Genomic DNA, 15,956 nt, shown 5'->3' with positions numbered 1-15,956 from the left:
CAGGGACCGCGGTTCGATCCCCAGCCACCACATGCCAGCCAGACCCGCCCCCTGGTGGGCTGAGCGGGCCACACACACACACAATAAATAAATGTAATAAATAAAAATAAAATTAAAAAAAAATCATTTTAAGGACCAGCCAAATAGTTCAGCGGATTAAAGCACCTACTTAGGTAGATGCAGGGCCCAGGAGTTCAAACCCCAGGGGTGTGCTGAGACAGTGATAGAAACTGGGCAGGGTGGCATGTGCCTGTAATCCCAGCACAGCAGGCTGTAAACAGGAGTATCACTACGAGTCTGATCTATGCATTGAGACCCTGTACACCTTGTCCTAAATACAAAAAATAATGATTTTCAAAAAAGGAAAAAAGAAGTTGTCCTAGATTTACTGGTGTGTAGCCTCCCTTCCTTTCCGTATCACCTGCAGCACCTGCCCCTGCAGCGGCTGGAAGAGCAGGGACTTGACAGAGAGTATGTGGCTTCACAGAGAGCCCGCTGACTCCAGTGTGAGTGTAGGGGTGGTGGGGTTCAGGTCTGGTTAGACCCAGAGACCCAGCGGCCTCCATCTCCCCCTTCCTCTGCCCCTGGCGGTGGCCAGAGACCTCGCTGTCACAGTCGTGGCAGGGCCTGCCCAGTTCCACTAGCCAGGCCTAATTCCAAATGTCCCCACCAACACATTGGCTCTCCCAGGGCAGCAGGTCGTCACACCTTTCTCACTGCTATATGCCTAAGGAACACTTGCCTGAGAGATAACCCAACGGACGGTACCTGGGCCAGTCCTACCCTGGGGCCTTTGCATAGTTGTTCTCTGCCCAAAGCACCCGCCCAGCTGTCTGAGTCTGGGTCACCTCCTTAGAGAGGTCCTTGCCAACCTGCCCTCTGCTCTGCAGATGCCACCCCGCACTTGACCTCGGAAGCCAGGAGCCCTGCAAGAGCAGCAGCCAAGTCCTTTTCCACTGCTGGCGCCTCCTCCTGGAGGCAGGGTCCCAGCACAGAAGGCCTGGCTCAGAGCCAGTGGGGGACGGGGTCACAGGCCTGAGGGTACAAACAAACTTCTTCCCATCTTAAACTGCCAAGCTACGCATCTGTCACATCTAGGGAATGGTGGCAGAGCCGACATGACACATGACCAAGGCCGTCCACCGCCCAGGACCAAGGCGTCCTTGCTACTGTGCTGCAGAGCTAGAGGCTCAGAGAAGTGAGGCACAGCACAACAGGCACAAGCAACCGGTTCCAGGACTGGCCGCCACTGCGGGAACAGAAAGAAACTGTAGGAGGCTACCAGTGACGCCTGGGGCCAGGGCAGCCTTGGGACGGCACAGAGCAGGTACAAAGGCCCTGAGGCAGGTTGGTGCCCGGGAAAGGCGCAGCAGCTGAGCGGCTATGAGGCTCGGGCACCGTGTGAGCAGATGGAGGGCAGGTGCGCCAACCCTGCCCCACTGTCCCCCACAGCCTGGCATTGGAGCTAGGAGAGGAGCCCCCTGCTGCTCCCTCAACCAACCCTGAAGTGGGCGGGCCTAGAATCTTGCTCTGGCCAACAGGATAAGGTGCAGGTGAGGTCACTCTGGGAGTCCTCACCCCAGCTCCTACATTAGAAGGTTCCATTTTCTGGATGTGAGACTTCAGGATAGGGGTCCCTCCCTCCACCTGGGCTTTTTTTTTTTTTTTTTTTTTTTTTGAGAAAGGGTCCCACTTTATAGCCCAGGCTGGCTCTGAACTCACAATGATCCTCCTGCCTTAGCCTTCCAAGTGTTAGGATCACAGGTGTGTGCCACCAGGCCTAGTTCTTTGCTTCCTTTTAAAATCAGTGTTTTCCTGTTTTCAGTTTCTGAGATGAAGTTTTTCTCAGAACACTAAATGGATCAATTCGTAAAGCAGGCAAACACAGTGGCACAGCTGTCCCCACCTTCTATGAGGAACCTAGCTCCGTCTCTCTGGTGGTACAAAGTGACACGGAAACCAGCCCAGTGGGATGACCACCTGTTGGCTGGAAGTAGACAATGGCATCCCCACACCATGCCTGGTTTTGGTGGCCAGCTTGGCACACCCAGAGCTCCGGGCCAACATACTATGTGGTAGTACAGGGGATCGAACCCGGGTCCTTGCATTTGCCAGGCAGGCACTTAGATGGCCAAGCTATCTCTGCAGCCCCAACTTAATAAGATTCTATCTCAACATAAAACTTTCAAGAAAGGGCTGTGGATATAGCTCGATGTAAGCAGCTTGCCTAGCACACACAAGGCCCTGGGTTCCATCCCTGGCAAACAACTCAGAATGAATCAGAGGCCCAGAAGAGTACCACTAATATATTACTAACATGTCCTCTCAGTCAATTCTAGAACTTTCTTGCATATAACTCAACATGGGTGAAAAGACATTCTCCGAGAATCTCAGTGACTATGGGAGCTTATGCGGGCATAAAGCAAAGTTCCCCACAGCACTGCCCAGGCAGTAGATGCAGCAGACCATGGCCATGATTCCAGCACTCAGGAGGCTGAGGCAGGAGGACTTGCCAGGGGATCAAGGCCAGCCTGGACTACACAGTGAATTCAAGGCCTGCCTGAAAAAGCAAATGCGGGGCTGGGGAGATAGCTCAGCAGCATAAGTGCCTGCTGGCAAGTGCAAGGTCCCGAGTTTAATCCCTGGCTTAAAAAAAAGAAAGGAAGAAAAAAGGCAAAACAACAAATAAGACAGCTCAGGGTAAGGCCTGGGTTAGTGGATAGATAGTTCCCACATGGCTCACATTTGGAAGAGGGGCCCAGCCAAGAGGCAGGTCTAGGGATGTGGCGACGCGTATTTGTCTGCTCCAAGCAGCTGCTTCCTGGCGGCTCACCCCTCTGCTAAGTCTTTTCTGCCTTGAAACCAGCCCACTATGGAGCAAGCCCAACAAACCCACAAGCCAAATGAGCCTTGCTTCATTTGACATCTCAGATGTCTGGGCCCAGGTTCGGGAGAGTGACCGATACACCTGCATACCACAGCCTGGACACCAGCTGCAGCCCCACCGCCTGCTCTGTACATGAGGATTTATTGCAACCCAGCCCCACTCCGTGGCTTTGTTCCTGGTGGCTCTCACTGCAGAGCAGCATGGCTGAGCAGCAGGAAGGGCACACCTGCCCCAGAACACCCACCTTCACCTACCTTTGGGTGGGTACTCCTGTCCCCTTCACCGCACCCCAGGCAGGCAGGCACAGGCCCGGCGCATAGCAGGCACTCAATGAGGGGCAGAAAGCCATGCAGTGACTGTGCACAGAGCACACAGGGGGCAGTGGGCAGTTGCTCAGAGGACAGCACCGAGCCTGGAGCGGCTGCCCACCTGTCGTCCCAGCACTTCTGGAGGCTGAGGCGGACTGCAAGTTCAAGCCCAGCTGGGCAACCTGGTGAGACCTTTTCCCAAAGTATAAAAGAACTGGAGACTCAGCTGAGTGCAGAGGTCCTGCATTTATCCTCAATAGGAAAAAAAGGGGTCGCTCTGATCTACACCTAGAGCGACCAGGTGCCAGGGAGGCCCAAGACATCCAGAGGGAAAACAGAACAGATCTGGGGAGCTGCTTCCTCACCCCCAAGCCCTTAGAAATCCGCTATGGCCGGGCAAAAGGGACAAGGACAGACAGAAGGGTACCACAGTCTCAGGCAGACCAACTGGGCAGGCAGGGAGGAACCTGGACACCGCCGGTCAGGAGCTCCTGTTAAAGGCACTGACCACTTACAGCCAGGAAAGCCGGCCACCGTGGTGCCGGGCAGCAGTGTCCACGGCCAGCGGGCTGTCCACGGCCAGCGGGCAAGGGTGGATCCCTCCTCTCCAACTCAGCACGCATCAGACCGGAGGGAACTTTAGGGCTAAAACTGAAAAATGCAGAGACTTGGCTGGATGTGAGGGCATACACACTTAGTCACCCAGAGACTCAGGAGGCTGTGGCCAAAGGATCACGAGCCGGAAGAGACCCAGTGCAGAGCACTTAGGGCGATCCAGTCTCAACATGAAGTACTAGGGCTGGGCTATAGCTCGGTGTGAAGGCCCTGGGTGCCTTCCCCAGCACCAAAACGAAAAGGGCAATCCTTGGTGAGACTGGACAGAAATCAGAAGCCCCATGCTTGAGTGGGGCTGCAAAATGGACAGTCACTCTGGAAACAGCCCAGCAGCTCCTCAGACAGCAGAGAGCAGGACCCTGCAGGCCCATCCTTTCCTAAGCACCGGAGGGGGTGGCAGAGGAGAGAAGGGGAGGGGGAGGGAGGACGGGGGGCTGCGTCCACGCGCAGGCCTGTGCACAAGTGCTCCCAATGGTGCTGGCAAGAGCACTCAAAAGGAAAAACCACCCAAGCACCTACAAACACACAGCAACATCCACTCGCACGCAGGAATAGTGCTCCCCAGGAAAAGCTGCCAGGCCCTGACACTTGCCCCAACACAGAAAGGCCTTGGAGACCCCGTACTCAGGAGATGCCACAGAGGACCAGGAAGCACCCAGGACGGGGGACTCCAGAGACAGGAAGTAGACTGAGGTGGGTACAGGTGGCAGCTGCTCATGGGGATGGGGACAGGGATGGGGCTGGTTAAGGGGTGACGGGTGACGGGGTGAGCTGAGGTCTAGAGCTGGATACCACGACAGTTATACAACCCTGAAAGTGACGGCATCGGACACTGAGTAGGTGTGGCGTGCGGTGTGGGAACTGTCTCTCAGCTGAGCCACTGTGGAGAAAAGTAATCCAAACACAGGGAACAGCAAGCATCACCAATTCGGTGGCACACATTGCCATGTGGCCCTGAGCTCCTCATTGGCCAAGTTCTTATGTCGGGGACACATAGGGACACGTGTGGCTTGGGGCAGGCAGTGCTTCCTCCCACTCAGGCTGCACGTGACATGTCCCCAGACGCGAGAAGAAAAGGAAATCACGGCCTGCTGGGGACAGGACAAGGCGCTTCGAGGTGGCTTGGGGCAGCTGGGGAGGGTACAGGGTGCAGGCTGATGGGGGAGCAGCCTGGGTGGGCCCTGACTTCAGCCTGCCTTCCCTAGGTCCCTTCCTGGGATGCAATCCTCCTGTCCCATCCCCCATGGAAGCCCACTTCCCACCCCCTCCCGTAAACAGGAAGCCTGGCCCAGGCAGCAGGCAACCTGTCCTGAGCCCTGCAGGGATACCAAGCTGCAGGACAAGTTTTCAAAGCCCAGGAATATGCCTGGCATGGTGTCACATGCCTGCAATCCCAGCACTTGGGAGGCTCAGGCAGGAGGATTGTTGTGAGTTTAAGACCACCCTGAACTACAAAGTGAGCTCAAGGCTGGCCGGAACTGTACAGCGAGGCACTGTCTCAAAAAGACCTGCCTCACGCACCCCGCACCCCGGAAAAAAATGTTCTGGGGCAAAAGTAAGAACTGTTGCCACCAAGGAGATCCTGGGTTGACGTTTCTGGGCACAGCCTGCTATAGTTGGCAGGGTCAGGAGCCCAGGGACAGTGCCCAGGGAAAGACACTCGGCCTAGCAAGACGCCAGAGCCAGCTGCAGTCATGGGGCACCCAGCGCCCAGGTGTGTGAGCCCTGTAGGCAGGGTCCCATCATGCGCGTGCCTGTGGTACTGGGGTTGAACCCAAGGGGCCTCCACCACTGATCAATACTCACTGAGTTGCTCAGACTGGGATGGAACTTATGACCCTCCTGCCTCAGCCTCCTGGGTAACCAGGATGACAGGCATGCACCACTGTGCTGGGAACAGAAGGCATCAGTCAGGCTCCCTGACCTTGCCTCAGCTGGGCAGGGGCACAGACTGGGAGCCCCAGTCCAGTGGAGGAGCCTGGGCAGCCTGGGGACCATGGTGCCCCACTGGGCAGGAACAAGTGGCCATGAGCCTCCTTGGTCCAGCTCAGACAGTGCCCATCCCCTGAGCTGTTGGTCCTGCTGCTGCAATGGACCAAGGGCAAAGCGCGAGGGCTGGGAGCCCTCGGGCAGAGAGACTGCGTCTGTCCGCATCCAGCAGTCCAGCCTGGGCCCATCTGATGCTCAGCTTCCCACAGGAACACCAGAAGGCAGGGCTGTGCAGCAGGCAGCGGACCCGGATGTGAGCAGAGGCTTCCTCTAGCGGTAAGGCTCAGACGCAATAACTCAGGGTTGTAGCAACTTTTTGTTTAATCTCTCTTTACACTACCAGGAACTGAACCCAGGGCCTTTGTGTTAAACTACACTTTTGGTCCCCTTTTTTGATGTAGGATCTAAGTAGCTAAGTCGCCCAGGGTGGGATCGAGCTGGAGATCGTCCTGCCTCAGCCTTTCAAAACAGATAAGGCAGGTGTATGCCACCACAGCTGGAGTGAAGCGTCTCAAATAAAATGTTGAGAGAAGAGGAGCATGTGGGCTGGGGTGCAGCCAGTGTGCGCGCCAGGCAGGGAGCCCTGGGTTCCACCCCCTGCACTGAGAGATAAATACAGGAGTGTGATAAACAGCGATTCGGCCAGGCTCCGCGCTGCCTCTGGAGGACCATCGTTACCTCACAGAGACGAGACAGCGGCTGCGGACTCAGACCTTCTCCTGACTCCGCGTCTGCATGCCGGGCTCTCATCTTTCTTACTCCACACACGCTATGGCTTGTGCTTCCAACAGGCATGCTGCGTGCAGACACAGGCAGTGAAGGGAAGCACAGAAGCCAGAGCCCAGGACTGGAGCAGCCACACAGGAGCTCGGGAAGCAAGAATGGCAGCGTCTCGCATTGGTGAGGGAGGGGAGGCGCTTCTTCAGAAGATGGCTTGGGGCCAGTGATAATTTCTCGTGCATCAATCCAACCCTCACACTCCTATGCCAGGACGGATTCCAAAGACAACCAGGTTCACACTAAATGGAAGAAAACAAAATGACAGCTGCACTAGAAAAACCTCCCTTCTATGCTGGGCAAGGGTCTGTGATATATAAAGAGCACCTACAAATCAATAACCTAGTTCCTCATCAGTAAGGCAGGAGAGGCACAGCAGTGTAGCTCCCACAGCGCAAGGTAAGAGTCCAGTGATAAAGGCAGTTAAATGTCAGGAAGCCCCAGGGAGAGCAAGGAAAACAGGCCTGCGGGTAGCAGCAGAGGCCTGGGGCCTGCAGCACAGCACGCAGCAGGAAGCCTGCTCAGCTGAGGCCATCTCCCTGGCGGGCAATCCTCAGTTTCCCAATTCCAAGGAGAATACCACAGTCAGAGGAGAAGTACACTGATACGGCCTCTCCTAGCCACTGCCTCCTGTGGCCCAGGGCCAAACCCCAGGCCTTGGGTTCCCCTCTACGCCTCCCTGCAGGAGTACACTTCCAGGAAAAACAAAGGAGAAGCACAAAAAAGGAAGAGATTGCTGGGATGGTAGGAATCTAGGAGGCTGAGACAGGAAGATGATGTGAGACGCTATCTCAAAAAGAAACCAAAAAGGGGGGTCAGCCCTGTGTGGCGGCTTGCCCCGGTCTTGGCAGCACTCCAGGAGGCTGAGGAAGGAGGATCCCAAGTTCCAGTCTGGCACAGGAAATGCACTGACTTACTGAGACCCCGTCACAAAGGGTTTAAAAGGGCTGAGGATGGAGCTCATTGGGAAAGTGCCACCCCCAGCTCTGAAACGAGAGAAACAAACTGCAGCTAAAGAAGCCTAAGTGGGAGTGGCTCAGGCCACAGCTCTCCAGCTTGGATCTCCTGGGGCGACGCCCAGGGTCCCTGCGAGGGCCCAGAGATCCTCAGAGGCTGTAAACATCACACCCCTGAGACCCAAACCAACCCATCCAGGAGCCCCAGCGCAGGATGTTTATTTGCTCTCTACGTCCCCCACACCTGCAGGTCAGATGCACACCTCTGTGTATGGGACAGCTCACAGTGACCAGAGCAAGCCGCATATTTTTTTTTCTGTGCTACTAGGGAATGAGCCCAGGGAATCCCACAGCGCTACACCGCCAACCCCTTTTCCTTTTAATTTTCTGGGGAATTTTTTTCCAGACCAGGTCTTGCTTTGTGGGGCTGAGTGGCCTTGAATTCACCAGTTGTGCACGACTACACCCAGCTCTTTTCTTTCTTTTTTGAGACAGAATCTTAACCTGTAGTCCAGGTTGGCCTTGAATTCACTGGGGGGGCCCAGGCTGGACTAGACCTTGAAGTCATCCTCCTACCTCAGCCTCCTGAGTGCTAGGATTACAGGGTTGCACCATGATGCTCAATTTTGAGGCAGGGCCTTGCTAAATCACTAAAACTGTCCAGGCTAGACTTCACTTGCAAGCCTCCTGCCTCGGCCACCCGGAGTGCTGGGGTTACAGGCATGTGCAAGCAGGCCTGGCTTAGGACTCAATTCTACTCCCAAAACTAGGCCCACAGACGCCCCAGCACTGGCCCCAGCTGGCTACAGCGAGGTAAACCCAGGGGGTCCAAGCTAATCCCAAGGTCATGCATCCGTACGGCTTCCACACATCACAGGTCCCAAGTCCAGACAGCCTGCAGCAGCAGGGACGCTGCTGTATCCGGGCAGCGAGGAGGTCAAGGACCTTACCAGCCCTCCTAGAGCCTCAGTTTCCCAGATTCCTGGGGACACCTGACCAGTCACTGCCTGAAGTTTTGGGATGCTGCTGGCCTTGTTTTGAGAAGAAAAGGGACCCCACCTGTGACGAGGCAGGTGGGATCCAGGGTCGCGACACTGCTTGCTGACACCAGGCACGTGAGCACACACTTCGAAGCCGGCCGGTGTTCTCTGCCCCACATGCCCCATGCTCTGCTCCCCACGGCCTGGTTTTTCCCACCCCGTGGGTGGGAAAAACAAGCTGCCGCCGCTACCCACAATGCTCAAGTCATAGCCATGACTGGTCACGCACATACCCTGCTCACCAGTACTGTGACAGCCCATTTTGTTTCTGCTTTGTCTTTTATTTTTTTCCTAGAACTGAGACAGAACTGTGCCTTTACCCCAAGCTACAATCCCAGACATTTTTTATATTTTAAGGAAAGGGTCTACAGGGTGTTCAGGGTCTCACCACTAGATCAGACTCGTAGTGATCCGCCTGTTTACAGCCTCCCAAGACCTGGGATTATAGGCTGCTGTGCCACCACGCCCAGTCTCAACTGCCGACTGAGTACTCAGGGGCTGGGCTGGCACGGCAGGCCCGGAGATTGAATCCCCGGCCCCTGTGTCTGCTTGCAGGGGCTTTAATCTGCTGAGCTATTTGGCAGGCCCAGACTTTTTTTTAAAGTCTTTTAGTTTGAACTCACTAAGTGGCCCAAGTTGGGCTTGAACTTTCAATCCTCCTACCTCAGCCTCCCAGACGTGACCACCATGCCCAGCTCTGATTTCCTCTCTGCACTGACGGCTGCAAAGTGGCTTTACTCAGAACTTGCCAAGCATTTCCCATGGTGGGACAGATGGTGAATTTCTAAGTCCCACTGCTTGGCTCTGGTTTTAGCAGAAGGTCATGAAGGACTACATGGGAATGGATGGAGATGGCTGTGTGCTGATAAAACTTTATTGACAAAAAATTTCATTGGGGCCAGGGAGATGGCTCAGTAGAATAAGTGCTTCCCTGGCAAGCACAAGGGCCTGAGTTCAATCTCTGGTTCTGCAAAAAAAAAAAAAAAAAAAAAAAAAAAAAAATCATTAACCAGGCTGGGCATAGGGGCATGTGCCTGTAATCCCTGCTCTTGAGAGGCTATAAACAGGCAGACCACTATGAGTCTGATCTAATAGTGAGACCCTGAACACCCTGTAGACCCTTCCCTAATAAATAAATAACAAAAAATTTCATTAACCAAAAAACTTAGCCGGACATGGTGACAGATGCCTGTAATCTCAGCACTCAGGCCAGGGAGCTAGCTCGGTCGACTAAGCGCCTGCCTAGCAAGTGCAAGGACCCTGGTTCGATCCCCGGTATCGTAATGCCATGCAGGCCCCGCCTGCGCTAGCCCTGAAACAGCATGGTGGTACACACCTGTAGTCCCAGCACTGGGGAGGCTGAGACAGGAGAGTCACTATGAGTCTGAGCTACACAGCGGGACCCTATACTAAATAAATAAATCTTAAAAAAATAAATAAATAAATAAATCCCAGCACTCGGGAGGTTGAGGCAGGAGAATTGTTGTGAGTTCAAGACCAGCCTGGGCCACCAAGAGAGCTTGAGGTCAGTCTGAACTGTAGAGTGAAACCTTGTCTCAAAGTCAAAAATAAATAAACAACCTTTATGGGCAGAAACTGGCTGGCACAGCCACTATAGAGGTGGCAGTCACCATCAGCCAAACCTTGACCCCTGGCCTTATCCTCCACCTATTACTCAGAGTTCCATGGGAGGGGGGGAGATTAAGTCCCTAGATTCCTTGATGTCAGCCGTATCCCCAGAGGCCCCCATGACCCTTAGGGGCTGCTCAAAAAACATGTGACAGCCAGTGTGGTGGTGCACACCTGTCATCCCAGCACTCTGGAGGCTGAGGAGGAAGATGGCCAAGTTTGAGCCCAGCTCAGGCAACTCAGGGAGACCTTGCCCCAAAATAAAAATGTTGGGGCTGGGGAGGCAGTGGCATAAGCACCCACCTGGCAAGCACAAGGTCCCAAGTTTGATCCCTGGTAACACAAATAAAAATAAACATAAAAAATAACATCAAGGGCTAAGGATGCAACTCAGGGTTCCATCCCCAGTGCTGCAAAAAGGAAAGAAAGTGGCTCAGCTGCAAGCGGCCACAAGCTCTTCCCCACCTGACATCCTTGGCACTGTCCTCGCCAGAGCACCTGCTGTTCACCGCGCACCTGTCGTGTGCCAGGCTGTTCCAGAGCAGAGCACACTGCACACAGTGCCAGCCCTTGGCCCTCTCGAGGGAAGGGAGGATGGCGTCAGAAGACACAGCAAGGCCCCTTATACCAGGGATGACAAGTGCTACAGGGAAAAAAAGAAGACTATGACAAGGAGAAGACAAAGGAGGGGCCAGATGGATGAAAGGAGACTGTTTTACCACAAGGTCAGGGAGGGCTCACTACAAGAAAAAACTGCACATAAACCTTGAAGGAACTAAGAGAGCCAAGTGACAGATTCCAAAAGAAGCAATCCAGGTAGAGGGCACAGCCGTGCAAAGGTCCTGGGGCGGGATGGAGCCCCATGGGGTACAGGAGCAGAAGGAGGCGGGGTGGAGCGGCAGCAGGGAGACAGGGAGGGGACGGGCGGCCACGCAGGGCCCCGTGGGCTGCAAAAGGACCTGGGCTCTGGCCCGGGGACGTGGGAGCTGTGGAGGGCTGAAAGCAGAGGGAAGACCAGATCTGAGCCAGTTCTGAACTGGATCCTTCCGGAATATGTGTTCCGGTCCAGGCCAGCTAAGGATGACGGAGCTGGACCAGGTGGAGGCGGAGGAGGGGGAGATGTGGGCAGATTCTGGGTGAAGGCAAAGCTGGCATAACTCGCTGCCAGATTAGATGTGGGAGGGGGCAGGAATGAGACCGCTGTCTGAGGCCTCAGGAGACAAGACGGTGGGGGAAACAGCTCGGGCCAAAACCCAGTCACGGCGGCAGCCTTCACAGTGGACCAGGCAAATGTCCCCAAGCCCCATCCCCGCGGAGACCGCTCGAGCAGCCACCAGGGTTTTGGCTGGACCTTGGAAGCAGGGAGCCCTACACCCAAGACGAGACCTTGCCCCCTGTCAGAACGGCTGCAATTATGAGTGGGATGCTCACAACTGCGACTGCTGGGGACATCCACCTGACAATGGGGGCGCCCAGGAGAGTGTCAGTGGGGTCTGTTTGTTCACCCTTGACCCAGCACTGCCCTCACACAGCTGGGGTGTGCACTGGGAGACACCAAGCACCCACAGTCAGACCCCAGTTCTTTTTTTGGAGGGGGCAGAATCGGGGATTGAACTCAGGCCCTTGCGCTTGCCAGGCAAGTGCTTATTCTACTGAGCCATCTCCCCGACTCCCTAGACCCCAGTTCTTTTTTTTTTTTTTTTTAGGAACCGGGGATTGAAAAGACCCCAGTTCTTAAATGCTTACGTGATGACATTCCACTGACAAAAAGCACCTGCACACGGTCCATATGTGGGGGTGCTAGGTCAACACCAGCGGTCACTAACCCTGATTCCTTTACAGCTCAGGTGGCAGGCAAAGGCAGGAGCAAACATCACCCTCTTTCTGGACAGGGACCCCCAGGTCTCAGGCACGTGAAGGACACACAGCAGTACAGCTCTAGGATGTCTCCCAATAACTGATACAGAGGTGGGGACAAACTATTTCATGATTGCTACAGAAAGCATGGTGGCACACACCTGTCATCCCAGCAATCATGAGGCTGAGGCAGGAAGATCACCCACAGGTTCACAGCCAGCCTGGGATACATAGTGACTGTCTCAAAACCAAAAACATTGCTACAGACGGTAGTCTCAGAGTATCAGACACAGTACCAGGGTTCTTAGGAAGCAGATTCTGTCCTGGCAAACAATATCTGAGGACATCTGAGGATGGCCCAGTGGGGATGCTCTTGGTATGGGACAGATGAAGACTGAAGATGCTGCTGCTTTAGTGCCCAGGATACCCCTAAAAATAAAGAATTTTAAGGAGCTGGGGAGATGGCTCAGTAGAATAAGTGCTTGCCTGGCAAGCACAAGGGCCTGAGTTCAATCCCCGGTTCTGCCAAAAAAAAGAATTTTAGAGCTAGGATATAGTTCAACAGCATAGTGCCTGCCCGGCAAGTATAAGGTCCTAAATTTGATGCCCAGTACAAAAGAAAAAAAATTTTACCAGGTATGGTGGCACATGCCTGTTACCCCAGCATTGAGGGAGGCTGAGGCCCGAGGATCCCAATTTTGAGCCTACTCTGGGCAACTTAGTGACTTATGATACCTTGTCTCACATAAAAAAGGGTATCCTGGGGATGGAGCTCAGTGTGAAGGCCCTGGGTTCAATCTCCAGTACATCAGAAAAAGAAGGGGCCAGCTGACAGCTCAGTGGCATAAGCACTTGCTTGGCAAGCACAAGGACCCAGGTTCAATCCCCTTGTACGACATGCCATGCTGGCCCCAGAACCCCAGGCACACTGTACTAACCACCAAAACCAGGCATGGTAGCCCACTCCTATAACCCCAATGATGGGGAGGCTGAGACAGGAGGATCACCACTAGTCTGAGCTACATAGCAAAACTCTGCACAAAATAAATAAGTGAACTGCAGGGCCAGGGAGACGGCTCAGTAGAATAAGCGCTTCCCTAGGAAGTGCAAGGGCATGAGTTCAATCCCCAATTCTGCAAAAAAAAAAAAAAAAAAGATTTTAATAAATAAATAAATAAGTGAACTGGGGCTGGCCTGATAGCTCAGCGGACTAAAGGGCCTGCTTAAGCAGAGTGCAGCAGCCAGGGTTCAATCCCTGGTGTGTCGTGCTGGCGATTGAGACAGGGCATGATGGCGCAGGCCTGTAATCCCAGCACTTGGGAGGCTGAAAACAGGAGAATCACTAAGAGCCTGATCTACGTAGTGAGACCCTGTACACCCTGTTGACCCTGTCCTAAATACAGAAAATAAATAAATAAGTGAACGAATGAATAAATAAATAAATAAGGACTTAAAAAAAAGAAGAAAAAGAAAAGCCCTAAAAAAAAGAAAACAAAACAAAAAAAGGGCCGGGGAGAGGGCTCAGTGGAATAAGTGCTTTCCTAGCAAGCACGAAGGCCGGAGTTCAATCCCCGGTTCCGCAAACAAAAAAAAAAAAAAGAAAGAAAACAGAAAAGCCCTGGACAGTCACCACCCAAACTCCACAGCACTTACACCAGGAGACATGGTTCAGAGGAGCAGCAGCAGGGAAACAGCGGGCCAGCTGGTAGAATCAGATCTCTGCGGATTTCAGGGCCAGGCAAGGAGGGGCCCTCCCTTACCTCCTGGCTCCTCTATCTGTCCCCAATCAGATCACCAAGCTCCTGATAAAACAAATGCTTCCCCTGTGGCCTTCTTGTGGTTAATGAGTCCAGTTCCCTATGAGACTGCCAGTGGCAGGAAGTCAGGGGGCTGGGGAAGGGACCCTGCTGGGCTCCTCCCCTGGGCCTGCCCGCTGGTGGCCTCACTTGGGCACGGGTGTCAGCAACGATGAGAAGGTGGGCAATGAATGAGGTCACTGACCGGGTGGCTCACTGCCTCACTCTCTCCTCTCTGTCTTCAGACATTTTCCCCAATCCCCAGGCAGCCTGGCATCTCTTTGCGTGCCCTCCTGCGAAGGAAGCTGCAGGAGGCCCCGGGAGAAAGAAGACGGGTGCCCATGTGGCTGTCCAGGGGGACACCGAAGAGGCTGCCAGGGAGGGCCGCCTGGGGAGAGCACGAGTTCTGCAAATCCAGACACTTCCTCTCAAGGAGCTTGTGACCTGCAAGGAAGCGCAGCACTGTAGGCTCCAAGACTCAAGCTAGGCCTCCAGGGAGGTGCCCAGGAGGGGCAGATACAGCCCCCCAGAGATCCAGGCCCAGCCAGTGTCCCAGGGAAGAGGCTGGGGGTGCCGGGACTACAGGGCACTAAGGCCATCTCTTATTCCACTAGCTCTCTGGGAAGACAGCTTGAAACATTGTCCCTTTTAAACCCGGCATTTTACAGAGAGGTAAACTGAGGCCCAGAAAGGTAAAGAACAGTTGGCACAGCAGTATATAGGTCTGGGGACTTAAAAGACAGCTGACACCGAGCCTCAGCCAAACCGAAGACCTTCACCACCACCCAAGCAGGTGTTCCCCTTCAAGACCATACAGGTGACTGCTTTGTAGGGGGCAGGTTTGGAAGGTGACAATGGGCACCCCAGGGGGTGGTTCCAGGAAGCCAGGATGGAGTGGGGTTTCTCCACCATCCCACGCACAAGCGAACAAGAGCGGGTTGGATGTCATTCTTAAGCCCTGTAAAGGACTGAGATCGCCCACCCGGCCTCCTACACTGGGATGCCCCAGCAGACCTCTATGCAGACTGTTTCCAGCACGACTAACGGCGTCGTGCTCCACCCACCGATTCCCAGACAAGGTCCTTTAACTGTCTCTCTAGACCTTCTGCTCCCCACAGGATCCCTGGAAAGAGCGGAGCGAGACGAACCCCGCGCCCCTCGAGCAGCATCCTGGCTATACCCTGTGCGCGCCCCGCGTGGACCGCTCCGACCCGGCGAACCCCCCTGCGCACTACTGAGTGGACCGCGCCTGCCCGGAGACCCCCGCGGGCGCCCCTGAATGGAATGCTCCCGCCTGACGCCCCCCGCGAGCCTTCGGCCCCTGCGCGCCCGGACTAGCCCACTGCACCACTGCGGGGGGAGCCGGCCGGCCCATTCAATCCGAGGGGGGCGACGCAGGGCCGCACCGTTACCTGCCGCCGCTCCGCTCTCCGCCGCCCAGGCCGCCTCTGCCGTCACGGCCCCCGCCTCGGCGCTCTCTGCCTCATCCGGCACCTCCAGCTCCATGGCCGAACGCCCCAGCGGCGGCGGGCCCGAGGCTGCACCCGAGCTCGGCCGCCGCCGCTGAACAACAAGCGCCGCCGGCCCAGTGCGAAGGGAGGGGCCCGGCATCGGGGGCGTGGTGAAAGGCGGGGCCATGCGTGACGCACGTCGCACAGCCAATCGGGATTGAGGGCGTGGCCTAGTGTCGGCGCTGTCCAGGAACTCCGAGAGTGCCCCCATGCGTCCAGAGACAGAAGGACGTCGCGGCGTGTTGTGACATTGTATAGGAGTGAAATGTGGTTTCTGCCACCCGCCAAAGGACATGTTCTGCTACCTACATTATAAACTAGGAATGTGCATGTCATTATTTTGTTGATATTATTCATTATTAACATTAACATGTTTTACAGTTAAATGTAAAAATATTGATACTCTTTCTATTTTTATGGCATTAAATTTTATGATTTACATAAATAAATGTCCATACTCATATAAATATATTATAAAAAAATATATGTAGCCCGAGAGTGGTGGTGCACTCCTGTAATCCCAGAACTTGGGAGGCTGAGGCAGGAGGATCACTGCAAGTTTAAGGCCAACCTGGACTACATAGCAAGGCC

General features: G+C 54.8%; 1 protein-coding gene across 7 annotated transcripts in view; it reads right to left on the bottom strand.

The window, feature by feature from the left end:
- The window catches only part of Pip5k1c (phosphatidylinositol-4-phosphate 5-kinase type 1 gamma), a 47,926-nt gene extending 32,471 nt beyond the window's left edge, over positions 1–15,455 (bottom strand). For 5 of the 7 annotated variants that reach the window (XM_023716881.1, XM_023716876.1, XM_023716879.1 and 2 more), the window contains exon 1: positions 15,261–15,455. In XM_023716881.1, the coding sequence (XP_023572649.1) occupies positions 15,261–15,360 (100 nt within the window). In that variant the 5' untranslated portion in view covers positions 15,361–15,455. The remainder of the gene's footprint in view (positions 1–15,260) is intronic. The other 2 variants (XM_023716877.1, XM_004632709.2) reach the window with 1 other exon arrangement.
- Between the last annotated feature and the right edge of the window lie 501 nt (positions 15,456–15,956).

Source organism: Octodon degus, unplaced genomic scaffold, assembly GCF_000260255.1.
Source record: "Octodon degus isolate 3935 unplaced genomic scaffold, OctDeg1.0 scaffold00050, whole genome shotgun sequence".
Taxonomy (NCBI): domain Eukaryota; kingdom Metazoa; phylum Chordata; class Mammalia; order Rodentia; family Octodontidae; genus Octodon; species Octodon degus.
The sequence above is the reverse complement of the archived record's forward strand: the minus strand, read 5'-3'. Positions and strand labels throughout refer to the sequence as shown.